The sequence below is a fragment of the Trachypithecus francoisi genome, unplaced genomic scaffold (assembly GCF_009764315.1).
Source record: "Trachypithecus francoisi isolate TF-2019V2 unplaced genomic scaffold, Tfra_2.0 Lachesis_group4, whole genome shotgun sequence".
In the NCBI taxonomy this organism is placed as follows: Eukaryota; Metazoa; Chordata; class Mammalia; order Primates; family Cercopithecidae; genus Trachypithecus; species Trachypithecus francoisi.
In genome coordinates, this window is record NW_022681469.1 from 118,768,109 (window position 1) to 118,795,827 (window position 27,719).

Sequence of the window (27,719 nt, forward strand, 5' to 3'; positions counted from 1 at the left end):
GTTAGCCAGGATGGTCTCGATCTCCTGACCTAGTGATCCGCCCGTCTCGGCCTCCCAAAGTGCTGGGATTACAGGCTTGAGCCACCGCGCCCGGCCTGTTTTTTAAGAAAAGATAAAACAGGGGCCAGGTGCGGTGGCTCACACCTGTAATCCCAGCACTTTGGGAGGCCGTGGTGGGCGGATCATGAGGTCAGGAGATCGAGACCATCCTGGCTAACAGAGTGAAACCCCATCTCTACTAAAAATACAAAAAATTAGTCGGGTGTGGTGGCAGGCGCCTGTAGTTCCAGCTCCTCAGGAGGCTGAGGCAGGAGAATGGTGTGAACCCAGGAGGCGGAGCTTGCGGTGAGCCGAGATCCCGCCACTGCCAGCCTGGGCAACAGAGCGAGACCGTCTCAAAAAAATAATAATAATAAATAAAATAAGACAGAACAGGCCGGGCGCAGTGCGCACAAGCCTGTAATCCCAGCACTTTGGGAGGCCGAGACGGGCGGATCACGAGGTCAGGAGATCGAGACCATCCTGGCTAACACGGTGAAACCCGGTCTCTACTAAAAAATACAAAAAACTAGCCGGGCGAGGTGGCGGGCGCCTGTAGTCCCAGCTACTCGGGAAGCTGAGGCAGTAGAATGGTGTGAACCCGGGAGGCGGAGCTTGCAGTGAGCTGAGATCCGGCCACTGCACTCCAGCCCGGGCGACAGAGCGAGACTCCGTCTCAAAAAAAAAAAAAAAAAGACGTAACAGTAGAACTTGGATTATAGTCTAATCCGTGACACCTGGAGCCCCTGTGAGAAATGAGGGGAATCACTCTGGGAAATAAACAGATCTGTGGCTGCCAAGGTCCGAGGGGAGGGGAAGATGGTGAACGATGCTAACTGGACATGAGGTTTCCATTCGGGGTAATAAAAAAGTTTGGAGCTGGACTGTAGGGACTGCTCAGCACTGTGAATGTACTCAGTACTCAGTACCACTGAAATGCACACTGGACAACAGTGACAAAAGTAACTCTTGGCCAGGTGCAGTGGGTCACGCCTGTAATCCCAGCACTTTGGGATCCTAAGGGGTTCGAAACCAGCCTGGCCAACATGGTGAAACCCCAATCTCTACTAAAATTACAAAAATTAGTCAGACGTGGTGGCACGTCTGTAATCCCAGCTACTTGGGAGGCTGAGGCATGAGAATCGCTTGAACCCAGAAGGCAGAGGTTGCAATGAGCCAAGAACACACCACTGTACTCCCGCCTGCTGGGTGACAGAGCGAGACTGTCTCAAAAAACAAACAAAAGACCTTTTATGTTATGTGTATTTTACCACAAGGGAAAAAAAAAGAACTCATGAATCCCTCTGAACTACTTGCATCTGTGGAAAACACGTCCATGGGTTGCATTTGGTGTACACAGGGATGGAATTTGGTTTTGTTTTTTTGAGATGGAGTCTCGCTCTGTCACCCAGGCTGCAGTGCAGTGGCGCAATCTTGGCCCACTGCAACTTCCACCTCCCAGGTTCAAGCAGTTCTTATCTCAGCCTCCCAAGGAGCTGGGAATACAGGTGCCTGCCGCCATGCCTGGCTAATTTTTATATTTTTAGTAGAGACAGGGTCTCACCTTACTGGTCAGGCTGGTCTCGAACTCCTGAGCTCAGGTGATCCACCCACCTCGGCCTCCCAAAGTGCTAAGATTATAGGTGTAAGCCACCACGCCTGGCCTGGCTGTTATGTTTTAATTTTAAAATATTGTTTAGATAGAGATAGGGTCTTGCTATGTTGCCCAGGCTGGTCTCAAACTCCTAGCCTCAAGTGATCCTCCTGCCTCGGCCTCCCAAAGTGCTGGGATAAGAAGTATGAGCCACTGCGCCCAGCAAGAAGCATAATTTGAACTACGTGACAGCTTCAAAGGGAGGCTGGAAATCACTGTCATGAAGTCCACACTGTGGGAGTGAAAGGATGGGCAGGCCCAGCCCACAGTGATCCCACAAGCACTCAGCCACCACCGCCACCCAACTCTGCAACCTTCAAGAAGGAAGCACTCAGATACCAACAGGACATATTTCAAATAGTTTAATTTTAAAAATATTCTATTCAGTGCTAAAATATGTCTTCACTCACTGTTGCCCATTTCCATTTTCTTAAACTTTTTTGAAACAAAAAATAAAATCACAAAGTTCAATTCAACATGCAGATTTCAAAGAAAAGGGAGCTTTCTAGAAACTGAGCTGAAGAGGTACTGTGGGGGATGGGTACTGTTGTCAGAACCTCAAATTCTTGCTGGGGCAGTTTGTGGCAAGAGGCAGGGATGTTGGAATGACAGGTACAGGTGAGAACAAAGAAAGCTGTGTGTGCGGACGTGTGTGCTGAGGGCAGGGGATGGGGACGGCGGCCACAAAGGACTGTCAGCAGCTAGGGTGCCCGTGAGAGGCAGGACCACCTCAGGCATGGGTGGAACTGGCAGGACAGCAAGAAATCTAGACAGACTCTCTGCCCTTGTGTGGAGAAAAGCCCTTCCCTTCCCTCCAACGTCTCTACCCAGTCCTTCTCCAACAGCAGCCTACAGGGCCCCCAGTCCTAGGGGAAAGTCCGGGAGTCTACAGTCTCTATTCAAGTTCAAGTAACCTGAGGCACACTCTCTTCTAGAGGGTGCCTTCCACATCTCTCTCTTCTCGCAGAAGCTGCCAGCAGCTCTGTCCAGAGATTCTGGAGCAGAGACTGCTGCCTGCAGGTGACAGATGAATCTTGGGGTGGCCGATGCTCCAGCCAACTTGGGGTGCAAAAAAGACATGAGCGCTCCTCTTCTCAGGAGCCAGTAGACACAGGTGCCAGGGACGGGAAGATGATGCTACAGCCCCAAGTCCTACGCCAGCCTTCCAGCCCGGAAGGCTTATGTGTGCAGGCTCTCGACCCCAGTGCTTGCCCTTACCCCAGCAACGCAGCGCGGCCAGAACCAGAATGCAATAAATAGAGGCAGGGTCAGGAGGCGGAGGGCCAAGACAGTGCTAGCTTTCTGACGCCGTCTGCGGCACTGTGGGTTGGTCCACACAGAAGCGCTTCAGGGGTGGGGCACCTGAGTCTTCCTCTTCCTCGACGACCTAGGGGCAGGCAGAGCATGGAATGCCAGGGCCAGCCCTCCCAACCAGAACCTTCCCACCACCTGAATTATAATGGGATGCCCACCCTGCTCCTTCCAGCAGATGATCAAACTTCCTCCCCTGCCTACAACCTCGGGACTCATTTCCAGCGCTGCAGATCCAAGCCCACATCCAGTCTTTCCTGGTTTTTTGACTTAGAAACTGGGAAGCTTGGCCAGCACAGTGGCTCACACCTGTAATCCCAGCACATTGGGAGGCTGAGATGGGCAGATCACTTGAGCTCAGGAGTTCGAGACCAGCCTGGCCAACATGGTGAAATCCCGTCTCTACTGAAAATACAAAAATTAGCCAGGTGTGGTGGTGGGCGCCTGTAATCCCAGTTACTCAGGAGCCTGAGACAGGAGAATCACCTGAACCCGGGAGGCGGTGGAGGTTGCAGTGAGCCAAGATTGTGCCACTGCACTCTAGTCTGGGCAACAGCGAGACCCTGCCTCAAACCAAACAAATGAAAAACTAGAAACCCCAAAGTGACTGCTTACCTGTGTCTCTAGTGGAACTGGTTCTTCCTTGGTGAGGGTGGGAGGTTCATCAGCCACTTCCGAGGAGGGCAGGGAGGGCTCTGAAAAGGCAGCAGGGTCGGCCTGAGGGCAGGGGTCCCCTGAGGCCTGGACCTGGGGGAGCTTCCTTAGAGCTGTGTGGAGGTGGCTTGGTGAGGAGGGGAGAATACTGGCCTGAGAAGCAAACATTCATTCAGGGCCCAGCTGGACCAGGTCACAGCCATGAATGGTGGAAGGGCAAAATACTGCTAGACTGCAGAGGGCCATCTCTGCTGGGCTGGAGATATCTGGAAGCCACAAATCCGCTCATCTTGTCATCCTCCAGCCCAAACATTATGACTCTAACTCAATCTCCCAGTTTTCTGAGAGTTGCTGTGAGGACTAGATGAAGTAATAAACACAGGAGCTAAGAACAGTGCATGCCAAATAGTAAGAACACAATAAATATTAACTACAATTGGCATTTCCCATGGAGAAACAAGTTCCATTTTGTAGTTGGCTGTTAATGGGTCACAGCACAGGAAAGCTAACAAGGGCCTAAGCCACATCTATATATCTATATTATAACAAGAAACCTGGGTCGGGCATGGCAGCTCACGCCTATAATCCCAGCTACTCTGGAGGCTGAGGTGGGAGGATCGCTTGAGCCCAGGAGTTCAAGACCAGCCTGGGCAACATAGTGAGACTCCATTTCTACAAAAAATTAAAAGATAGCCAGGCATGGTGGCACAGGCCTACAATCCTACTACTAGGGAGTCTGAGGCAAGAGGATCACTTGACCCCAGGAGTTCAAGACTGCAGTGAGCTAAGAATCAGCCACTGCATTCTAGCCTAGGCAACAGAGCAGGACCCTCTCTCTTAAAAAAAAAAAAAAAAAAAAAAAGGAAAGGAAAAAAATTTAGCAGGATGTGATGCAGACAGCAAAAATGCTGAAGACAGAAGGACTTAAAGTGACATTCATTCCAACAGTAACTAGACGGCCATGTGATCTTAGACAAGCGATTTAACCTTTCACTGTTTTTTTTTGAGATGGAATCTAGGTCTGTCGCCAGGCTGGAGTGCAGTGGTGCAATCTCGGCTCACTGCAACCCCTGCCTCCTGGGTTCAAGTGATTCTCCTGCCTCAGCCTCCCGAGTAGCTAGGATTACAGGCATGTGCCACCACACCTGGCTAATTTTTGTATTTTTAGTAGAGATGGGGTTTTACCATGTTGGTCAAGCTGGTCTCCAACTCTTGACCTCAGGTGATCCACCTGCTTCGGCCTCCCAAAGTGCTGGGATTACAGATGTGAGCCACCATGCCAGGCCTTTTTTTTTTTTTTTTTTTTTTTTGGGAGATGGAGTCTCACTCTGTTGCCCAGGTAAGAATGCACTGGTGTGATCCCAGCTCACTGCAACCTCTGCCTCTTAGGTTCAAGCGATTCTTCTGCCTCAGCCTCCAGAGCAGCTGGGATTACAGGCACATGCCACCATGCCCAACTAAATTTTTTATGTTTTTAGCAGAGACACGGTTTTGTCATGTTGGTCAGGCTGGTCTTGAACTCCTGGCCTCAAGTGACCCGCTCACCTAGACCTCCCAAAGTGCTGGGATTACAGGTGTGAGCCACCGTGCCCAGCCCAATTTAATCTTTCTAAGCCTTGAATGTTCATTTTCCTCATCTGTAAAAGAAGACAGGACGGGCGCGGTGGCTCAAGCCTGTAATCCCAGCACTTTGGGAGGCCGAGACGGGCGGATCACGAGGTCAGGAGATCGAGACCATCCTGGCTAACATGGTGAAACCCCGTCTCTACTAAAAATACAAAAACTAGCCAGGCGAGGTGGCGGGCGCCTGTAGTCCCAGCTACTCGGGAGGCTGAGGCAGGAGAATGGCGTAAACCCGGGAGGCGGAGCTTGCAGTGAGCTGAGATCCGGCCACTGCACCCCAGTCCGGGCGACAGAGTGAGACTCCGCCTCAAAAAAAAAAAAAAAAAAAAAAACAAACAAAAAAAGAAGACAATAGCTGCCACCTCACAGGATTTTTAAGAGAATTATACCAGGTGTCAAATACCCAAGTTCCTTCCACAGAGCCTGGCACTCAACTCTAATGCTTGTTTTCTCCCTTCACTCTGTGAAAGGGGAAAATATAATCATTCCTCAAAATATCCCAAGCTGGTGAGAAAGGGCTTGGTGCCGCCTGGCTCTGAAGCGCTCTCTTGAGCCTGTTACTCTAAAGATGAGACGCAACAAGAGCAGGAAGCAAGGCCCTTCTAGGAAACTCATCCTGGGCCAACCACGACTCACCCTCCAGGATCTCCTGGCCCAGGGTTGGGGGCTGGGAGTCATCCGTGCGGAAGTCGGAGGTGTGTGCTGGGCTCAGGGACTCACTCTGCTGGGGGCTGGGGCTTGAGTTGGTGCTGCTGTCCACCTTCAGCTGATAGACGTCAGACACAGAACTCTGGTTGCTGTTTTCATCTGAAAACCAAACAGAACAAAGGCAGCAGCTGAGTGTGGTCATTCTCCTCAAGAGGAACTCTGGACAGCCAAGGGCCTGGCATCACTTTAGGCAGTCAAGGATACAACTGAGCATAATAATAATTGTGCCCAGCCTACATGACATAGATTATAAGTACCAGAGGCAGCCAGAATCTATGTTTATGCAACATTATACTTTGGGAAGGTCAGGATAGGCTTATTAAACGCTTCTTTATTATCCACTGATTGCAGCTTGTAGAAGGGAGGGGTGTAGCTGTGTCTCTGGTCAGTACTTCTCAATCCTTCTCACATCACAAGATGTGTAGAAAATGACATTTGTCAGGCACCCTTGGGCACCTGAAGGAGGCTGGTGGTGTCTGAAGGTGGTGAGCTCAGGCTTCAGCTGCCTGACTGCCCCAAGGACTGACAGATTAGCACCTGGGAGTTCTGCCTGAAGGCTTAAAGTCACCACCAAATTTCAAAACTTAAGAGTTACCAGGCCGAGTGCGGTGGCTCACACCTGTAATCCCAGCACTTTGGGAGGCCAAGGTGGGCGGATCACTTGATGTCAGAAGTTCGAGACCAGCCTGGCCAACATGGTAAAACCGTCTCTACTGAAAATACAAAAATTTGCTGGGCATGATGGCACGCGCCTGTAATTCCAGCCACTTGGGAGGCTGAGGTGGGAGAATCGCTTGAACCCGGGAGGTGGAGGTTGCAGTGAGCTGAGATTGCATCACTGCACTCCAGCCTGAGTGACACAGCGAGACTCCATCTCAAAAAATAAAAATAATAATTTTAAAAAAAGAAAAAAGTAAGAGTCACCAATGCCTTCCTCTGCTGCACCTACAGCAGTCAGTCACCAAAGTGTTTCCCCTCCTGCTCTGGTATCATTTATGCTCATTCCTTCCTCTCCTACTGCTTCAGTTCAAGCCTCCTCATCTCTAGCCTGGCCTCCTGCAACAGCTACCTACCTCACCGCCCTGCCTCCAGTCTCATGTACCTTAAACTGAACTGCAAACCACTTCCAGAGAGACCTTTCTAAACCCTTCAACGCTCCACTGCTGCCTAAGGGAGAAATGTCATACCCAGTATTGTTTTTTTTTTTTTTTGAAACAAAATTTCGCTCTTGTTGCCCAGGATGGAGTGCAATGGCGCGATCTTGGCTCACCACAACCTCTGCCTCCCGGGTTCAACCGATTCTCCTGCCTCAGCATCCTGAGTAGCTGGGATTACAGGTTTGCGCCACTACGCCCGGATAATTTTGTATTTTTATTAGAGACAGGGTTTTACCATGTTGGCCAGGCTGGTCTTGAACTCCTGACCTCAGGTGATCCGCCTACCTCAGCCTCCCAAAGTGCTGGGATTACAGGCGTGAGCCACTATGCCCGGCCATACCCAGTACTTCTTAGGACAGGCACGAGTTGGCCTTGTTGCAACATAGGAAGTCCTTTCTGATCTCTGGCCTCAGTGCCTGCTGTTCTCCCACAGGAGAACTGTTCTCCCACAGCATCCTCAGCTCCAGGCAGGCTGGACCCTTACCCAAAAGCTTCGTCAAGCATGGGTGCTTCTGCCCAGCTATTCCTTGACTAGGCTGCCTTCTCTTGTCTTGGAAAGCCCCAGACCTCCCAACACAGTCCAGACATCACTTCCTCCACAGAGCCCTGCCTCCCTGGCTCGCATGGGTGGAAATGACCAACTTCTCTTACTCTCCCATGATAGCCTATGCACGCTTGCATTTACCATTTCGCACACGTGCGTCCTCCCGTGAGCCTCTGTGGACAGGCTCTGTAGCTCCCTTGTCCTTGATTCCCAGTGCAATGCACAGTACCCGCATACAGTTCATGGTATTTACTAAATGAAAAGGAGGAGATGGTGGCCAGACTGAGGAAATGGAGGTTCATATGTCTCCCAGAGCTTTGTGACTACTGAACACACGTCGGTGTTCCCTTTCCAACAGCATATGGTTGACCTTGGTGGGGCCTGGGAAAGAGGTGGGGAAGGGATAACTACACGCTGGGTTAGCTCAAATCTGGTTTTGAAGAGAAAGTCATAAACTCACCCTAGTCTTGACTCCTACAAAGACCTTTAATACCCACACTAAAATGGAAGTAGCATTTTGTTACCAAATGAATAAAGCTGTCACTTTTGAACTTAAACAAAACACTGTTCCTCCCTGAGCATCTGTTTCCTTAAATAGGGATGATAATAACTGCCTGGTTTATATCACAGGCTGATACATGGGTAAAAATGAGACAGTAAAGTAAAAGTGCTTTGTAGACAGTACCTAGCAGGTAAACGTAAAAGGCAGTATCATGACTATAGTGCTGACCCAGCGGGATTGGTTTAGGAGGCAGAACATGTCCAAACAGTGGGTAAGCAAAAGCTTCGGCTTTGGGTAGCCTTCTCTAAGCCACTATCACAAAACATACAGTCTAGGCCAGGTGCAGCGGCTCTTGCTTGTACCTTGGAAGGCCAAGGCCGGGGGACTGCTTGAGGCCAGGAGTTGAAGGCCAGCCTGGGCAACATAGCCAGACTCTATCTCTACAAAAAATAAAAAATGAAGTACAATCTAAAAAAAAGCTTCTGATTCAGACAATCAGGACCTGACACGGAGTCTGTCATTTACAAGTTATGTAACTTCAGACATGTAACTTAACCTCTCTGAGCCTCAGTTTCCTTCACTGGAAAACGAGGATCCCATTATCTATCTTGCAGTGTTACTGTGAAGTTTAAATGAAAAGATTTAGGTCAAGTGCCTAGCAAAATACCAGCGAAAAAGCAGGCGCTGAATTGATACACAGAATTCTTTTTTTTTTTTTTGAGACGAAGTCTCACTCTGCAGCCCAGGCTGGAGTGCAGTGGTGCGATCTCGGCTCACCACAACCTCCACCTCCTGGGATCAAGCAATTCTCCTGTCTCAGCCCCACGAGTAGCTGAGATTACAGGCGCGCGCCATCACGCTCAGCTAATTTGTTGTATTTTTAGTAGAGACTGGGTTTCACCATGTTGGCCAGGCTCGTCTTGAACTCCTGATCTCAGGTGACCTGCCCACCTCGGACTCCCAAAGCGCTGGGGTTACAGGCGTGAGTCACTGCACCCGGCCAATTCTTCTTATTAATGCATTCATCCAAGTTTTTGTTCTCCTGCAAGGAAGACACAGAGATGCAACTCACCCTGGAATTCAAGAAGGAGAGAGGAATTGGCTGAGGCATCAGAGGGAAAGCCATTAGGTTCTCGGGCTGCTGAACTGTTCGATTTTGACTTTTCTTTCTAGAAAAGGAAAAAAAGAGGAATATGACAGAGCCAAGCAGGAGACTCACAGAGAGGGAGGAGGGTGCTATGTGACAGACCACAGAGGTCTGGATTAGGACTGAACAGAAAAAATGACAGCAGCGTGAGAATCCAAGGACCCAAAGAAAAACAGAATCCTGGACAAGGCACTTCTCCTCAAGCCTCAGAAAAAATGAACCCTTCCAGCAGGAATATCATGAATCATAAGCAACAGGCAGATATATACACTTCAACTAGAATGTCCTATAGTATCCCTCTCCTGCCCTGATCAAACTGCTCAGGCAACCCTTCTCTATATGAAAGGGCAAGAAATACAAAACACTCATTTGAGAAAGATTCCTGTTTCAGTAGCCGAATGGGAAAAAAAGTGAGAGGCGGAGGAACCTCGTGTAACACAGTGACAGGACAAATGGGCCCGGGCTAGCTCTATTCCTGATCCGTCAGCCTCATCCATTCAAAATGATCACCCCGGCCGGGCACAGTGGCTCATGCCTATAATCCCAGAACTTTGGGAGGCCAAGATGGATGGATCACCTGAGGTCAGGAGTCCGAGACCAGCCTGGCCAACATTGTGAAACCCTGTCTCTACTAAAAATACAAAAAGCAGCCAAGTGTGGTGGCACGTGCCTGTAATCCCAGCTACTTGGGAGGCTGAGGCAGAAGAACTGCTTCAGGTGGAAGTTGCAGTGAACCAAGATGGCACCACTGCACTCCAGCATAGGCTACAGAGCGAGACTTCATCTAAAAAAAAATTAAAATAAAACAATAAATAAATAAATAATAAAAATACAAAACTTAGCCTGGCGTGGTGGCATGTGCCTATAATTCCGGCTACTCTGGAGGCTGAGACAGGAGAATTGCTTGAACCTGTGGGGTGGAGGTTGCAGTGAGCCGAGATTCCACCACTTTATAACAGCTTGGGCGAAAGAGCAAAACTCCATCTCAAAAAGAAACAAACAAAAAAACCCCCCAAAAAAAATGATCACCCCATGTCTATTTTTACCTATAACATTTGTTCCAAGAAAGATATAGGTTATAAGTGCAGGGCAACCACAGTGGGCAGGTAAGTACCAGCTTGCAACAAGAAAGCCAAAGGACCAGGCACAGTGGCTTATGCCTGTAATCCCAGCACTTGAGGAGGCTGAAGTGAGAGGATCGCTTGAGCCCAGGAGTTTGAGACCAGCCTGGGCAACATAGTAAGACACCATCTCTACAAAAAATAAAAAATTAGCCACGTATGGCGGCATATGCCAATGGTCCCAGCTACTGAGAAGGCTGAGTTGGGAGGATTGCTTGAGCCTGAGAGTTCAAGGCTGCAGTGAGCTATGTGCACTCCAGCCTGGGCAACAGAGTTAGACCCTATCTCAAAAAAAAACAAAAACACACAAAAAAAGCCCAGAGTAAATCCAGGCATATGAAAATGAGAGCATCCCAAAAGCCAAAAGTTTAAATCTGAGCAGCCTCAAATTTACCAGTTCATACTTTTTATACATTTCTGGTAGATGTATTGTATTAGTAACATAATTTTTGTTAATAACTCAATTTTTTTGTTTGTTTTTTTTTTTTTGAGACAGAGTCTCGCTCTGTCGCCTAGGCTAGAGTGCAGTGGCCGGATCTCAGCTCACTGTAAGCTCCGCCTCCCGGGTTCACGCCATTCTCCTGCCTCAGCCTCCCAAGTAGCTAGGACTACAGGCGCCCGCTACCACACCCGGCTAATTTTTTGTATTTTTTAGTAGAGACAGGGTTTCATTGTGTTAGCCAGGATGGTCTCAATCTCCTGACCTCGTGATCCGCCTGCCTCAGCCTCCCAAAGTGCTGGGATTACAGGCGCGAGCCACCGCGCCCGGCCCGTAACTCAATCTTACCTCTGGAGTAAATCAGCTGCACAGTTATGGGTCCCTGTGTCCTTTCCTTCATTTTTCAGATATAATTTCCATGTAATTGCAAACACTTTACTATTACATATATTACATAAATTTCTTTTTTTTTTATGTGAAACAAGGTCTCGCTCTGTCACCCAGGTTAGAATGTAGGGGCACAATCACGGCTCACTACAACCTCCGCCTCCTGGGCTCAAGTGATCCTCCTACCCCAACCTCCCTGAGTAGCTGGGACCACATGTGCACATCACCATGCCCAGCTAATTTTTGTAGAGACAGGATTTCATCATGTTGCTCAGGCTGGTCTCAAGCTCCTGAGGTCAAGGGATCCGCCTGCTTCGGCCTCTCAAAGTGCTGGGATTACAAATGTGAGCCACTGTACCCAATCAACATTTTTAATGATTGCTTAATATTTCCATGATTCACTTAATCACTTCCCAAATACTGGACATTTAGTTTTGCATCTTTTATTTCTATTCATTTTTTTTTTGGAACCGGGTCTTGCTCTGCCACCCAGACTGGAGTGCAGTGGTACAATCATAGCTCATCACACAGCCTTGAACCCCCAGGTGCAAGCGATCCTCCTACTTCAGCCTCCCAAGTAGCTGGGACCATAGCCACATGCCACTACGCTGGCTAATTTATATTTTATTTTATTTTATTTTTTGAGACTGAGTCTCACTCTGTCACCCAGGATGGAGTGCAGTGGTGCAATCTCAGCTCACTGCAAGCTCCGCCTGCAGTGGAGTCACCCAGGATGGAGTGCAGTGGTGCGATCTCAGCTCACTGCAAGCTCCACTGCAAGGCCTGGGCCTCCCAAAGTGCTGGGATTATAGGTGTGAGCCATTGTGCCTGGTCTGATTATTTTATTTTATCTTATCATATCTTATTTTATTATTTTATTTTGAGATGGAGTCTCGCTCTGTTGCCCAGGCTGATGTGCACTGGCTCAATCTCGGCTCACTGCAACCTCCGCCTCCCAGGTTCAAGCGATTCTTCTGCCTCAGCCTCCCAAGTAGCTGGGATTACAGGCATGCGCCACCATACCCAGCTAATTTTTTGTATTTTCAGGTAGAGACAAGGTCTCACTATGTTGACCAGGCTGGTCTTGAACTCCTGACCTCAAGTGATACACCTGTCTCGGCCTCCCAAAGTGCCGGGATTACAGGCGTGAGCCACCACACCTGACCATTACTTTTACAGGTTTTTTTGGAGCCTCACTGCTTTCAAAAAGGATGTGGCAATGTATCTGATGCACAGTTTCATATAGCACTGACGCCAACTTTTGGCTTTATCATCACTTTTTTCTGATATCTCATTTATATTTATTTTAATGGTTCTGTGTTGATACAAAATTTGTATTCACTACAGGGAATTCTGAAAATACAGAAAAGGAAAATCATCTATATGACTAGCCACAATACGAACATATATTTGTGTGAAAAAGAGTCATAATAGGCCGGGCGCAGTGGCTCACGCCTGTAATCGCAGCACTTTGGGAGGCCGAGGCAGGTGAATCACCTGAGGACCTGAGATCAGGAGCTTGAGACTAGCCTGGCCAACATGGCAAAACCCCATCCCTACTAAAAATACAAAAATTAGCTGGGCATGGTGGCAGGTGCCTGTAGTCCCAGCTACTTGAGAGGCTGAAGTAGGAGAATCACTTGAACCCAGGAGGTGGAGGCTGCAGTGAGCCAAGATCATGTCATTGCACTCCAGCCTGGGCGTCAGGGCAAGACTGTCTCGAGAAAAAAAAAAGAAAAAGGGTCCTAATACAGCATAAACTTGCTTCCCCTCCCCACTCACCATACTATAAACATTCTCCTAACCCAATGAATAATGCTAACAAAATCTCTCTCTCTCTTTTTTTAAAGAGAGATGGGGTCTCGCTATGTTGCCCAGGCTGGAGTCCAGTGGCTGTTCACAGGCACCATCATTGCACACTACAGCCTCCAGCTCCTGGGCTCAAGTGATTATCCTGTCTCAGCCTCCCGAGTAGCTGGGTCTATAGGACAGCATTACCATGCCCAACGATAACATCTTTTATCATAGTTACAAGGCTTTACAAGGTATGGGTGCACAATCACTTAGTGAATTATGTACAATCGTTTTTACTTTGCTTGTAATTTTTATTATTTTTTTACTTTTTTGAGAGGGTCTCCCTCTATCCCCAAGGATGGAGTGCAGTGGCATGATCATAGTTCACTACAGTCTTAAACTCCCGGGCTCAAGCAGTTCTTCCGCCTCAGCCTTCCAAGTAGCTGGGATTACAGGCATGTGGCACCACACCAGGCTAATTATTTTTTTGTAGAGACAACGTCTCACTGTGTTTTCCAAGGTGGTCCCAAATTCCCGGTGTCAAGAGATCCTCCTGAGTTCTGGGATTACAGGCGTGAGCCACTGCAACTGGCCTAATTTTTTTTTTTTTTAACTTCTATTTTAAGTTCAGGGGTACATGTACAGGTTTGTTACATATGTTAACTTGTGTCGGGGGTTTGTTACACAGAATACTTGAGGCCGGGCGCGGTGGCTCACGCCTGTAATCCTAGCACTTTGGAAGGCTGAGGCGGGCGGATCACAAGGTCAGGAGATCGAGACCATGGTGAAACCCCGTCTCTACTAAAAATACAAAAAATTAGCCGGGCGCTGTGGCGGGCGCCTGTAGTCCCAGCTACTCTGGAGGCTGAGGCAGAAGAAAGGTGTGAACCCGGGAGGCGGAGTTTGCAGTGAGCCAAGATTGCACCACTGCACTCCAGCCTGGGGGACAGAGCGAGACTCCATCTCAAAAAAAAAAAAAAAAAAACAGATTACTTCATCGCCCAGGTATTAAGTCTAGTACCCTAGTTATTTTTGCCGATCCTCTCCCTCCTCCTACCCTCCACCCAATAATTTTTTTTTTTTTTTTGAGACGGAGTCTGGCTCTGTCGCCCAGGCTGGAGTGCGGTGGCCAGATCTCAGCTCACTGCAAGCTCCGCCTCCCAGGTTCACGCCATTCTCCTGCCTCCGCCTCCCAAGTAGCTGGGACTACAGGCGCCCGCCTCGTCTCCCGGCCAGTTTTTTGTATTCTTTAGTAGAGACAGGGTTTCACCGTATTAGCCAGGATGGTCTCGATCTCCTGACCTTGTGATCCGCTCGTCTCGGCCTCCCAAAGTGCTGGGATTACAGGCTTGAGCCACCGCGCCCGGCCTACCCAATAATTTTTTTTTTTTTTTTTTCTGAGAAGGAGTCTTGCTCTGCCGCCCAGGCTGGAGTGCAGTGGCCGGTTCTCAGCTCACTGCAAGCTCCGCCTCCCGGGTTTACGCCATTCTCCTGCCTCAGCCTCCCGAGTAGCTGGGACTACAGGCGCCCGCCTCGTGCCCGGCTAGTTTTTTGTATTTTTTTTTAAGTAGAGACGGGGTTTCACCGTGTTAGCCAGGATGGTCTCGATCTCCTGACCTCGTGATCCGCCCGTCTCGGCCTCCCAAAGTGCTGGGATTACAGGCTTGAGCCACCACGCCCGGCCCCCAATAATTTTTAAATTAAACTTAATTTAATGTTTTGTAGAAACGATATCTTGCTACATTGTCCAGGCTGGTCTAGAACTCCTGACCTCAAGTGATCCTCCCACCTTGGCCCCCCAAAGTGCTGGAATTACAGGCATGAGTCACTGCATCTGGCCAATCTTTTAAAAATATTATTATTATTTTTGAGACAGAGTCTCAATCTGTCGTCCAGGCTGGAATGCAGTGGCGTGATCTTGGCTGACTGCAGCCTCAACCTCCTGGCTTCAAGCGATTCTCCAGCCTCAGTCTCCTGAATAACTAAGATTACAGATGGGTGCCACCACACCCAGCTAATTTTTGTATTTTGGTAGAGACAGGGTTTTGCCATGTTGGCCAGGCCGGTCTCGAACTCCTGACCTCAGGTGATCCACCTGCCTCGGCCTCCCAAAATGCTGGGATTACAGGTGTGAGTCACCGTGCCTGGCCTCAAGATTTTTAAATATTATGAATAATGCCATAACACTCAACATTGTAGAAGTACCTTGAATACAGCATGACTATCTCCTGAAGATAAATTCCTAAAGGTAAAACTTCTATATTAAAGTAATAGGTATTTTGAAAGCGGAGATATATATATATATATACACACACATATATATATATATATATATACACACACACATATATATACACACACACACACATATATACACACACACACACACACACACACATATATATATATATATATATATATATATGACTAATGTGACCTGTACAAAGTTGGTGCCAATTTACTGTCCCAGCAGCCATGTCCCACTCTCTCGTCTCCTTCATGGTGTTTTTCTTTTCCATTTTTCCTAAACTAACAAATCTATGCTAGAAGACAGTACACCACTATGGACCACCATAGGGGAGATACACTGATAGACCCTCAAGAGCCCAGTTCAGCCAACACAAGCCTATGAGGAGCCCCTGGGAGGGATGCTGGAGGGAAAGGGGTTTTCTTCTTCTTCTTCTTTTTTTTTTTTGAGATGGAGTCTTGCTCTGTTGCCCAGGCTGGAGTGCAGTGGCGCGATCTCGGCTCACTGCAAGCTCCACCTTACGGGTTCATGCCATTCTCCTGCCTTAGCCTCCCAAGTAGCTGGGACTACAGGCGCCCGCCACCATGCCCGGCTAATTTTTTGTATTTTTAGTAGAGATGGGGTTTCACCGTGCTAGCCAGGATGGTCTCGATCTCCTGACCTCATGATCTGCCCTAGTGATCCACCCACCTTGGTCTCCCAAAGGGCTGGGATTACAGGCTTGAGCCACCGCGCCTGGCCTGGTTGTCTTTTTTTTGAGATAGAGTCTCGCTCTTTTGCCAGGCTGGAGTGCAGTGGCACGATCTCAGCTCACTGCAACCTCTGCCTCCCCAGGTTCAAGTGATTATCCTGCCTCAGCCTCCCGAATGGCTGGAATCACATGTGCCTGCCACCATGCCTGGCTCATGTTTTGTATTTTTAGTAGAGATGGGGTTTCACCATGTTGGCCAGGCTGGTCTTGAACTCCTGACCTCAGCTAATCCAACCACCTCGGCCTCCCAAACTGCTGGGATTACAGGCGTAAGCCACCGCACCTGGCCAAGGGAAGGGGGTTTTCTAGCAGCGTCTACTCCTATCTATACACAATGCCCAAGAGATTTAACTCTTTGGCCTTTGACTCCCATGGGTAATGGCCTCACCAGAGCCAGGGCTGGATAGGGAATAAACAGTTGCTCCGGAACCACGCCCCATCAACTCCATGAGTTTGGCATCCTAGAACTTCTTGGGATGGCTGTTCTCAGATAAAGGCAGAGTCCGTAGGGTTGGTGCTGGGAGGTTTCCTGGAGCCAGAGATGACAGCAGAGAGCAAAAGGGAGAGGCTGAACCCTGAGGCTAACCTCGACCTCCTAAATTCATTTACAGAAAGGAAAACTACGGCTCAGGCTTCGGTCCTCCTAGTTATACATTACCAGCCAATGCAATTGAGAGTCCCAAGGGAATAAAAGGTAAGAGAACAGATAAAACTCACCAGGATTGGAGGAATACAGGCACCCTGATAAATAGAACAGTCTATATCAGAAAGAGAAGAACTGAAATTAAACATAGATCTTCTCAGAAAGATACGGATAATATCGAAAAGTTGTTTTAGCCAGGGGCAGTGACTCATGCCTATAATCCCAGCACTTTGGGAGGCCAAGGCAGGCAAATCACTTGAGGTCAGGAGTTCGAGACCAGCCTAGCCAACATGGTGAAACCCGTCTCTACTAAAAATAGAAAAAAATTAGCTGGGCAAGGTGGCACATGCCTGTAATCCCAGTTACTCAGGAGGTTGAGGCAGGAGAATCATTTGAACCTACAAGGTGGAGGATGTCGTGAGATGAGATCATGCCACTGCACTCCAGCCTGGGTGACACAGCGAGACTCTGTCTCAAAAAAAAAAAAAAAGTGTTTTGAGGAAGAACCAATTGAGGCAATTTGTTATGAAAAATATAATTTGCTCAAATAAAAATTAAGTGAATGAAATTAATTGAAATACATACAGCTAAATAAAAGATTAATGAGCAAAAACTGTGCTGAGAAACTCAGAATGCACCAGGAAAAGATGAGAAATGAAATGAATGAGAGAAAAGTTAAAAAATAAAGCAGGTTGCCAGGCGCGGTGGCTCATTCCTGTAATCCCAGCACTTTGGGAGGCAGAGGCGGGTGGATCACCTGAGGTCAGGAGTTCAAGACCAGCCTGACCAACATGGAGAAACTCCATCTCTACCAAAAATACAAAATTAGCTGGGCGTGGTGGTGCAAGCGCTACTCGGGAGGCTGAGGCAGGAAAATCACTTGAACCCGGTAGGTGGAGGTTGCGGTGAGCTGAGATTGTGCCTTGCACTCCAGTGGGCAACAAGAGCAAAACTCCGTCAAGGAAGGATGGAAGGGAAGGGGAAGGGAAGGGGAAGGGAAGGGAAAGGGATGGGGAAGGGCAAGGGGAAGGAAAGAAAAGCAAGCAAGCAAGCAGTTGCGTGGGTGCAGTGGCTCACACCTGTGATCCCAGCACTTTGGGAGGCCAAGACAGAAGGATCGCTTGAGGTCAGGAGTTTGAGACCAGCCTGGGCAATACAGCGAGACCCTGTCTCTACAAATAATTTAAAAGTTTGCCAGGCGTCGTGGCACGTGCCTGTAGTCTCAGCTACTTGGGAGGTGGAGACATAAGGATTTCTTGAGCCCAGGAATCGAGGCTACAGTGAACCATCATTGCACCACTGTACTCCAGCATGAGCTATGGAGTGAGACAGTCTCAAAAAAATAAAATAAAATAAAATAAACAGAAAAAAAAACATTTCAGAATATTTTGAGGGAATTCCTAGATTCCTAGGAGATCAAAGACAGAAGAAATGCTAAAGTTTCCAGGAAGCCAAGTGGATCACCTACAAAGACTCAAGAATGGGAATAACATCACATTTCTCAACAGCGACACTGGATGTACAATTGAGTAATAGCTTCAAAGTGCAGAAAAAAAGAAATTTTGAACCTAGAATTTCATATATAGATAAAATCAATTTTAAACATGAAAGTGAAACAAAGATATTTTCAGAAAGTTTTCCCCACAGAAGCTCTCTTTCACAAAACTCTTGAAGGATGTACTCTAGCAAAAAGAAAAACAAATGTAGAAAAAAACAGTAAGAAGTCAGTGCATGAGGCCTCTCCCATCTCTCCCCCCGCCAAAAAAAAAGAAAAAGAAGAAGAAAGAAAAAAAAATTAGCTAGGCACGATGGCACGTGCCTGTGATCCCAGATTCTCAGGAGGCTGAGGTGGGAGGATTGTTTGAGCCTGGGAGGTCAAGGCTCCAGTGAGTGGAGATCATGACACTGCACTCCAGCCTGGGTGACATAGTGAGATTTTTGTCTCTGGGAAAAAAATCTCAAAAATAGTAATAAAGGAAAAACTGTTTATGAATGACTAGAGAGTGGTAAGAAAAGCAAAAGTAAGAGAGTCATTACCTTTAGAGGGGCAGGAGGAAGAGGATGGGAAGAGCTACAGAGAGGTCTGCTGGGGTCTTGGCAAAGCTCTATGTTTTACACTGAGTGGTTCTCACAAGGGTGTTAGCTTTATATTTATTCATACACTGTACATTTATGTTTTATATACTTCTCTGTATGTTTTATACTTGAAATTTTAAAAAACAATTAGAAAAAAAAGTTGGAAATAAACTGAAAAAAAAAAAAACCCAGAAAATACACAGATAAAGGTACTCATTGCAAATAAGAAAATGCAACGCATGAGTCAAAGGTAATAATTCTACTTGTATTTACAGATACATGGAGGGTTCTCAAAACAAGGTTGGGTCAGGCACGGTGGTTCATGCCTGTCATCCCAGCACTTTGGGAGGCTGAGGCGGGCAGATTACTTGAGGTCAGGAGTTCAGGGCCAGCCTGGCCAACATGGTGAAACCTGTCTCTACTAATCCCAGCTACTTAGGAGGCTGAGGCAGGAGAATCGCTTGAACCTGGGAGGTGGAGGTTGCAGTGAGTTGAGCTTGCACCATTGCACTCTGGCCTGGGTGACAGAGCGGGAGTCCAAGAGAATACAAAGAGTTTCTGGCAAAACGCTGTACATATGTAAGTTTTGTTTAAAAACAAAAATACACATATGAAACAACGCTATGTATTTTCAAAGAATATGCAAGTATCCAAACAAAGATGAATCACAAAGGCCTACATCAGAATTAGAAAGATGTATATACACATGATACACACACTACAGTGGGGGGCTAATCGCATAAGAGCAAGTCTCAGCAAACTTTTTCTTAAAGGGCCAGATGATACATACTTTAGGTTTTATGGGCCATTAGGCCTCATGGCAACCACTCAATCTGTCATCGTAATTCAAAAGCACCACAGACAATAAGTAAATCAGTGGACATAATTATGTGTTTGGTTTTTTGTTTGTTTTGAGATGAGTCTCACACTGTTGCCCTAGGCTGGAGTGCAGGGGCGAGATCTCAGCTCACTGTAACTTCTGTCTTATAGGTTCAAGCGATTCTCCTTGCCTCAGCCTCCCAAGTAGGTGGAATTACAGGTGCCCGCCAGCAAGCCCGGCTAATTTTTTTGTATTTTTAGTAGAGATGGGGGTTGCACTATGTTGGCCAAGCTGGTCTCAAACTCCCGACCTTAAGTGATCCGCCCGCCTTGGCCTCCCAAAGTGCTGGGATTACAGGCATGAGCCACCACACCCAGCCAGTTATGTTCTAATAGAAATATACTGACAAACGTAAGGAATACGCCAGGGTTGTAGTTTGTCAAGCCCTGGAAAAGAGGCTTGAGTTAAGGGAAAGGAATAAAGAAGGAAAATAAAAAAGAGAGGCCTTGCATGGACCAGTAACGGGTGCCTTGAAGTATTTTCCACTCAATTCTGGGAAAATAAATTCCTTTAATTAAGAGGCAATTAGGCTGGGTGCAGTGGCTCACACCTGTAATCCTAGCACTTTGGGAGGCTGAGGCAGGTGGATCACAAAGTCAGGAGTTCAAGACCAGCCTGAACATGGTAAAACCCCGTGTCTACTAAAAATACAAAAATCAGCTGGGTGTGGTGGCAGATACCTGTAACCCCAGGTACTCGGGAGGCTGAGGCAGAGAACTGCGTGAACCCGGGAGGCGGAGGTTACAGTGAGCCAAGATCATGCCACTGTACTCCAGCCTGGGTGACAGAGCGAGACTCCATCTCATAAAAAAAGAGGCAATCAAATAAAGAAACAAACAAAATGGTACCTTTTGATTTTCATCCACACTTACCTCTTTGCTCTCTGTCACAGGAACCCACTTAAATATCCTCAGGGACGTGTCACCCACAGTCACCCACTTCTTCTCCCTAAAAGAAAGACATTTCTTAGAACCGATAAAACAATGCAATGTGTTTTCTGCTCATCACTTGTGCTTTTCTACTACTCAGCAGATCACTCCTTCAATCTGGAATCCTTCTGAACTTCCTCTTGATGGGGTACGGTAGCTCACACCTGTAATCCCAGCACTTTGGGAAGCTGAGGCAGGAGGATCGCTCAAGCCTAGGAGTTTGAGAACAGCCTGGGCCATTTAGCGAGACCTCATCTCTAAAAAAAAATACAGGCCAGGCGCAGTGGCTCACACCTGTAATCCCAACATTTTGGGAGGCCGAGGTGGGCAGATCGCTTGAGGTCAGGAGTTTGAGACCATCCTGGTCAATATGGTGAAACCCTGTCTCTACAAAAAAATATACAAAAAGTAGCTGGGCGTGGTGGCGTGTGCCGGTAATCCCAGTTTACTCGGGAGGCTAAGGTGGGAGGATCCCTTGAGTCCAGGAGGCAGAGGCTGCAGTAAACTGAGATCACGCCACCACACTCCAGCCTGGGCAACAGAGATCCTGTCTCAAAAAAAAAAAAAAAAAGATGTGGGACATAAGGCTGGAAGGTAGCACACACAGCACCATATTCTTTTTTACTTGCATGTCAGTTACGTTGGCTGCTTTTCTCTTTACCAAATATATGAGTTCTATTACTACTTTCCTTTGTTTGTTTTAGTGAGACAGCGTCTCGTTCTGCCTCCCAGGCTGGAGTGAAGTGGCACAATCATAGCTCACTGCAGTCTTGACCTCCTGGGCTCAAGCGATCCTGCCACCTCAGCCTCTTGAGTAGCTGGGACTAGAGGCACACGCCACCACACCCAGCTACATTTTTATTTTTTGGAGAGACGGGGGGGGGGGGAATCTCTCTTTGTTGCCCGCGCTGGTCTTGAACTCTTGGCCTCAAGCAATCTGCCCACCTTGGCCTCCCAAAATGCTGGGATTATAGGCGTGAGCTACTGCACCTGGCCTACTTAGTTTCCAGTTAAAGATTCTTCCAAGGGACAGACAATCCCAGGAGAGACACCTGCTGCTGGGTGGTACGGCGTGGTGGGTGTGAAAAGTTAGATCCTTTCCCTTTCTGGGTTACTAAGACTGCATAAAGAAAAAGAAAACTAGTCTAAAGAAATTTTTTAAATTTCAACTTTGAAGTTCCAAAGCTTTGTAGAAATCCTTTTGTCTCCTGCTGTGTTCCAAAGGGGTAAAAACGGCAGAGTTGATCAGTCCACTACACTCATGAAATAAGCACAGGGGCAAGAGGGATAAAAGTCTTGCACAAGGTCACTCTCTAAATGACTAAGGACCCCCAACTATCTACACCAGATTAGAATGCCACTGTTCTGAGCTTGCCCACAGAGCACCTTCGAGGTCTGCAAACAAATGTGTGGAGGAGACAGAACAAAGGAAACGCTCTATTTTGTGTGTGTGTGTGTGTGATACGCTCTCCCTCTGTCACCCAGGCTGGAGTGCAATGGCGTCATCACCGCTCATTGCGGCCTCAAAATCCCAGGCTCAGGTGACTCTCCCATCTCAGCCTCCCAAGTAGCTGGGACTACAGGCCACCATGCCCAGCTAATTTTTTGTATTTTTAGTAAGGACAGGGTTTCACCATGTTGCCCAGGTTGGTCTTGAACTACTGGGCTCAAGCGATCCTCTTGCTTCAGCCTCCCAAAGTGCTGGGATTACAGGCATGAGCCACCGTGCCCAGCCTCTCCTTCATTCCAAGAAGGTTATTCCCTAAGCATTCCAGGCAGAGAACGAATCTGCTTATTGTAAGGTCCACTGATACCTTAAGAGGTGCTTGCTGTCAGTAGGAACAAGGGCCAAATGCAGAGAACTGCTTTGTCACAGATCTGAGCCAACTTCTCAAAGGGTCAAGTCCAAATGTGAAGTCACAAAAAAGCAAAAAAAAGTAACTGCTGTTGTAATTGTTGATGTTCTTCAGCAAATGATGACGTAATAGGGCCAGGCACGGCGGCTCACGCCTGTAATCCCAGCACTTTGGAAGGCTGAGGTGGGTGGATCACTTGAGCCCAGGAGTTCGAGACCAGCCTGGGCAACATGGTGAAATCCTGTCCTCACTAAAAATACAAAAATTAGCCGGGCATGGTAGCACACACTTGTAGTCCCGACTACTCAGGAGGCTGAGGCGAAAGAATTGCTTGAACCCCAGAGGCAGAGGCTGCAGTGAGTCAAGATCACACCACTGTACTCCAGCCTGGGCAACACAGCAACACTGGGTCTCAAAAAAAAAAAAAAAATGACATACTGGGAGTGTAACGAGACTGTGATGTAACAGAAGGAATGAATTAAAGTCTTAGAAAATAACTAGAATTCCTGAACAGACCACTCCATTTTCTCATTTATTCAACCAATTAGTCTACAACAGGCTGTGCTAGGACCTGGCGATGCAGAGAACAAGATCCATGGTCCCTGCCCTCGCAGACCCTGTCTTATATCTGGAAACAGACATGAATAGCTCAATTCAAGATTAGTCACTTAATCATTAGGTTTAACCATATCAAATTGCCATTTTTGTAGGTTAATTAGCCAAATACAGGAGACCAGATGCAGTGGCTCACATCTGTAATCCCAGCACTTTGGGAGGTCGAGGTGGGAGGACCACTTGGAGTCAGGAGTTCAAGACCAGCCTGGCCAACATGATGAAACCCAGTCTCTACAAAAATACAAAAATTAGCTGGGTGTGGTGGTGTACACTTGCAATCAGCTACTCAGAAGGCTGAGGCAGAATTGCTTGAACCTGGGAAGCAGAGGTTGCAGTGAGCCGAGATTGCACCACTGCACTCCAACCTGGGTGACAGAGCAAGACTCTGTCTCATGAGTCCATCTAATACAATCGTGGAAAGTTCTGTGAAGGGGACTTGATCTAGATTGGGAATCTCAAGTGGTGAACCTACGGAAGCAACTTTTGAGCTGTGCTAGGAGTTAACTCGGCAAGAGGGAGGAGAAAAGAGAGGAAGAAGAATGCCAGGTGGTGGGAAGAGCAGAGTGACTTCACTGGAAAGACGGTGGACATCCTGGGAAAGAGCCAGCCAAGTGAGGTAGGAAGGAAGGCCTTCTTCGGTATTTATCCTAAAAGCAAGAAGGGAACCACTGAAGCATTACTAGGGGTGCTAGGATAAGATGCACATTTTATATATTTTTTACAGATGGGGTCTCGCTCTGTTGCCCAGGCTGGAGTGCCATGGCAGGATCATAGTTCACTGCAGCCTCAACTCCTGGGCTCCAGCGATCCTCCCACCACAGCCTCCCAAATAAAGCTGTGCACTTTAAGATCACTCTGTAACTTGGAAGAGAGAAAAATAGCATCATTCGGTGCCAGTGAACAGATTGGGGAATAAGCAAGAGCAGCAGAGAGAGAAGGGAGGCTGGCCGGGCGCGGTGGCTCAAGCCTGTAATCCCAACACTTTGGGAGGCCGAGACGGGCGGATCATGAGGTCAGGAGATCGAGACCATCCTGGCTAACATGGTGAAACCCCGTCTCTACTAAAAAATACAAAAAACTAGCCGGGCATGGTGGCGGGCACCTGTAGTCCCAGCTACTGGGGAGGCTGAGGCAGGAGAATGGCGTGAACCTGGGAGGCAGAGCTTGCAGTGAGCTGAGATCCGGCCACTGCACTCCAGCCTGGGTGACAGCGAGGCTCCATCTCAAAAAAAAAAAAAAAAAAATGGGGAGAAGAGAAGGGTGTGCCTGTTCTCAGGTTTCACCAAAATCTCAGAGGATTAAAGGTGGACGAGGAAAACCATCAGTAAATTAAACTATTTATACGGAAACTCAACTACATATGAAGCCATCATACATAAAAAGAGAAGGAACTTCCCTCTTGTGGGGAAATGGACAGATAAACATACAAATAAAGGCCAATGTACCAATGATCTTAAAGGGAGTAAAGGGTGAGGGGTGGGAGACGTTAAGGAAGGCTTCCTGGCGGGAGGTAACATCTACTTGAACTTTTATTTTTTTGTAGAGACGGGGTCTCACTATGTTGCCCAGGCTGGTCTCAAACTCCTGGCCTCAAGCGATCCACCCGCCTCAGCCTCCCGAAGTGCTGGGATTACATGCCTGAGCCACCTCATCTAGCCATACTTGGGTTTTTAATTATTGGTAGTAATTGGCTATAGAAAAGAGTTGACGAAGTTGGCTGTGAAAGTTTAATGTGATGACTCTGATACACAACGATACAGTGTGTATCGGAGATCCGGATACAAAACAGGTGCTCAACCGGCGTCTTCCATGCACATTTTAGACATGGGATCTGTCGCCGCAGACCAGGTTGGAGTGCCGTAGCATGACCATAGCTCACTGCAGCCTCCAACTCCTGGGTCCCAGCAATCCTCCCACCACAGCCTCCCAAGTAAGGATGTGCACTTTAAAAAGACCACTGCTACTCGGAAGTGAGAAAAATAAAATCACTCAGTGCAGACGATGAACGGACTGGGGAATGAGCAAGAGCAGAAGCAGAGAAATTAAAGGGAGGCTGGTACACAGTTTGCAAAGGACTCTCCTGACAGGCGTCAGGGCAGCAAGAGAAAATGCCTACCAAGCTCGCGGCGCAGGGGCCAGGTTCTGGGGGATAGTGAGTGGTTTCCCTTTGGATGACACCAGGCTTCCTCCCTTTAACAGATAGACTAACCCATAAACTCACCCAATTTCAATGCCTGAATACGCAGAGCTCTCAGCCTGGCGGGTTGAAATCACTCCAGGGATACCCGATATTATCAAGCGCCAGCTTGGAAACGCAGGCGGGGCCAAAGCCCAGGAAGAGTGGAGGCCTGGCCCCCGGCTGGGCCGGGCGCGGGATCACCGAGGCTACGCGGCCCCAGCACGGGCCGGAAGCCGGCATCCCCTCCCGGGCAGCGCGCGACCGCAGCCGCAGCAGGTGGGCGGGCCCGCGAACTGGGCGGCCCGCTGATTGGCCGCTGCCGTCGCGCCCTCTGACCTCACGCCGACGCCAGCGGCGCCCTCCTCCCGTCTTCTCCCGCGTCCCCCTCCCCCAGCGCCGGCAGGTCGGCTCCCACCCGACTCGCCAGTCCCGCGCTCCTCAGGTCCTGGACCCGCGACCCCCGCCAGACCCCTAAGCTCCGGCCCCTCACCATTTCCGCACTTTCTCGATGGCCGCCATCACCTTCTTGATGTCGTCTTTGGCCCGGCTGCGGGTCTCCGCCCGGACCGACCGGCCCGACATGGCGGCGGCGGGAGCGGCGGGGGCCGGGGCACTGCTCCCAAGACACCGGGTATCACGCGCCGCCGCCCGCCCGCCGCCGCCGCAGCGTCACCGCGGCCGTCGCCCCCTCTGTGCGCGCGTGCGCGAGGAAGCGCGCGCACCCTCCCGCCCCTTGGGGCTCGCGGCCTCAGCGCGCCTGCGCGCCCCGCCCGGGGCGTCCCTCCTGAGCGCCCCGGGAGTTCCCTGAGCCCCCACCCGGGCCAGGGTGCGAGGCGGGACGGGCGCACGTGCTGTGGTCAGGGCGAGGTGTGAGGTGCTGCCGGTGGGCAACTGGTTCTTCTCCCCGGGAGTTTGGAGGTCGGCTCCCTGCTCTGGCCAGCGTGTTAGGGACCTGACCCTGTGGAACCGTGCTCCTGCGCCGTCTCTGTCGTCCCACCTCTCCTGCCCAGCACCTTTGCCCTCCGGCTCTACCGCTGTGCTCCAACCACGCCTTTCTTCGCCTTTCTTCAGGATGCCTTCCGGCCTTTGCACATACCTGATCCTCACCTGGAATCCTCTCCTCTCTTCACCAGATGAACTACTTTCCCAACATTCAGACCACATTCTTGCCTTTTCTCGAGTATCTAGTAGTCTCAAGTATTCGGGAGGCTGAAGCAGGAGGATCACTTGAGCCCAGGAATTTGAGGCTGCAGTCAGCTGTGATATGATCGCACCTGTGAATAGCCACTGCACTCCAGCTTGGGCAACATAAGACGGAGACCCCATCTCTAAAATAAATAAAAGATGCCTATTTTGTGCAAGACTCTGTATCAAAAACTGAAGACATACGTGGTTTTGGTTTCAAAGAACTTCCAGTTTATTTATTGAGACGGAGTCTCGCTCTGTGGCTCAGGCTGGAGTGCAGTGGCGTGATCTCAGCTCACTGCAACCTCTGCCTCCTGGGTTCAAGTGATTCTCCTGCCTCAGCCTCTGGAGTAGCTGAGATTACAGGCGCACACCACCTCGCCCAGCTAATTTTTGTATTTTTAGCAGAGACGGGGTTTTACCATGTTGGTCAGGCTGGTCTCGAACTCCTGACCTCGTGATCTGCCCGCCTTGGCCTCCCAAAGTGCTGGGAATACGGGCGTGAGCCACCGCGCCTGTCCTTTTTTTTTTTTTTTTTCTGAGATGGAGTCTCACTCTGTTGCCCAGGCTGGAGTGTAGTGGTGTGATCTCGACTCACTACAACCTCTACCTCCCGGGTTCAAGCAATTCTGTCTCAGCCTCCCGAGTAGCTGGGACTATAGTCGCCTGCCATCACACCCGGCTAATTTTTTTGTATTTTTAGTAGAGATGGGGTTTCACCATGTTGGTTAGGCTGATCTTGAACTGACCTCATGATCCACCTGCCTCGGCCTCCCAAAGTGCTGGGATTACAGGCGTGAGCCACCGCACCCGGCCCAGTGTATTTATTCATATGAAGATGGGATCTCACTATGTTGTCCAGGCTGGTCTCAAACTCCTGGTCTCAAGAGATCCTCCCGAAGTGTTGGGATTACAGGCATGAGCCACCACGACTAGTTAAGCTTCCAGTTTAGTAGAACATTCAGACCAAACAACAACAACAACAAAAATAACCATTTATTTTTTACTTTTACTTATTTTTTGGTACAAGGCCTTGCTTAAGTGATCCTTCTGCCTCAGCCTCCTGTGTAGCTGAGACCACAGGTGAGGGCCACCATGCCTGGCTGCCTTTTTTTTTTTTTTTTCTGTAGAGACAGGGTCTCCCTTTGTTGCCCAGGTTGGTCTTGAACTCCTGGACTCAATTGATCCTCCTTTCTTGGCCTCCCACAGTGCTGGGATTGCAGACATGAGTCACTGGGTCCAGCTTCCCAAAGCATATTTAAAATGCTAGTTGATAA

The 27,719-nt window shown here is 48.8% G+C and overlaps 1 protein-coding gene across 3 annotated transcripts; it reads right to left on the reverse strand.

The window, feature by feature from the left end:
- Window positions 1-2,039: 2,039 nt before the first annotated feature.
- On the reverse strand, window positions 2,040-26,251 carry BCL7B (BAF chromatin remodeling complex subunit BCL7B). 3 transcript variants are annotated; one of them, XM_033192763.1, is made up of 6 exons: window positions 25,748-26,251; window positions 20,551-20,626; window positions 9,265-9,361; window positions 5,918-6,088; window positions 3,620-3,699; window positions 2,040-3,080 (listed from the first exon to the last, which is right to left on the reverse strand). In XM_033192763.1, exons 1-6 carry the CDS (start codon window positions 25,837-25,839, stop codon window positions 2,988-2,990), a joined length of 609 nt encoding a protein of 202 aa, XP_033048654.1. In that variant the 5' UTR covers window positions 25,840-26,251; the 3' UTR covers window positions 2,040-2,987. The 3 variants fall into 3 exon arrangements, with proteins under 3 accessions (XP_033048654.1, XP_033048653.1, XP_033048652.1); XM_033192762.1 differs by lacking the exon at window positions 9,265-9,361 and adding an exon at window positions 9,144-9,234 and having other exon boundaries at window positions 3,620-3,771; window positions 25,748-25,991; XM_033192761.1 differs by having other exon boundaries at window positions 3,620-3,771; window positions 25,748-25,978.
- Window positions 26,252-27,719: the final 1,468 nt, after the last annotated feature.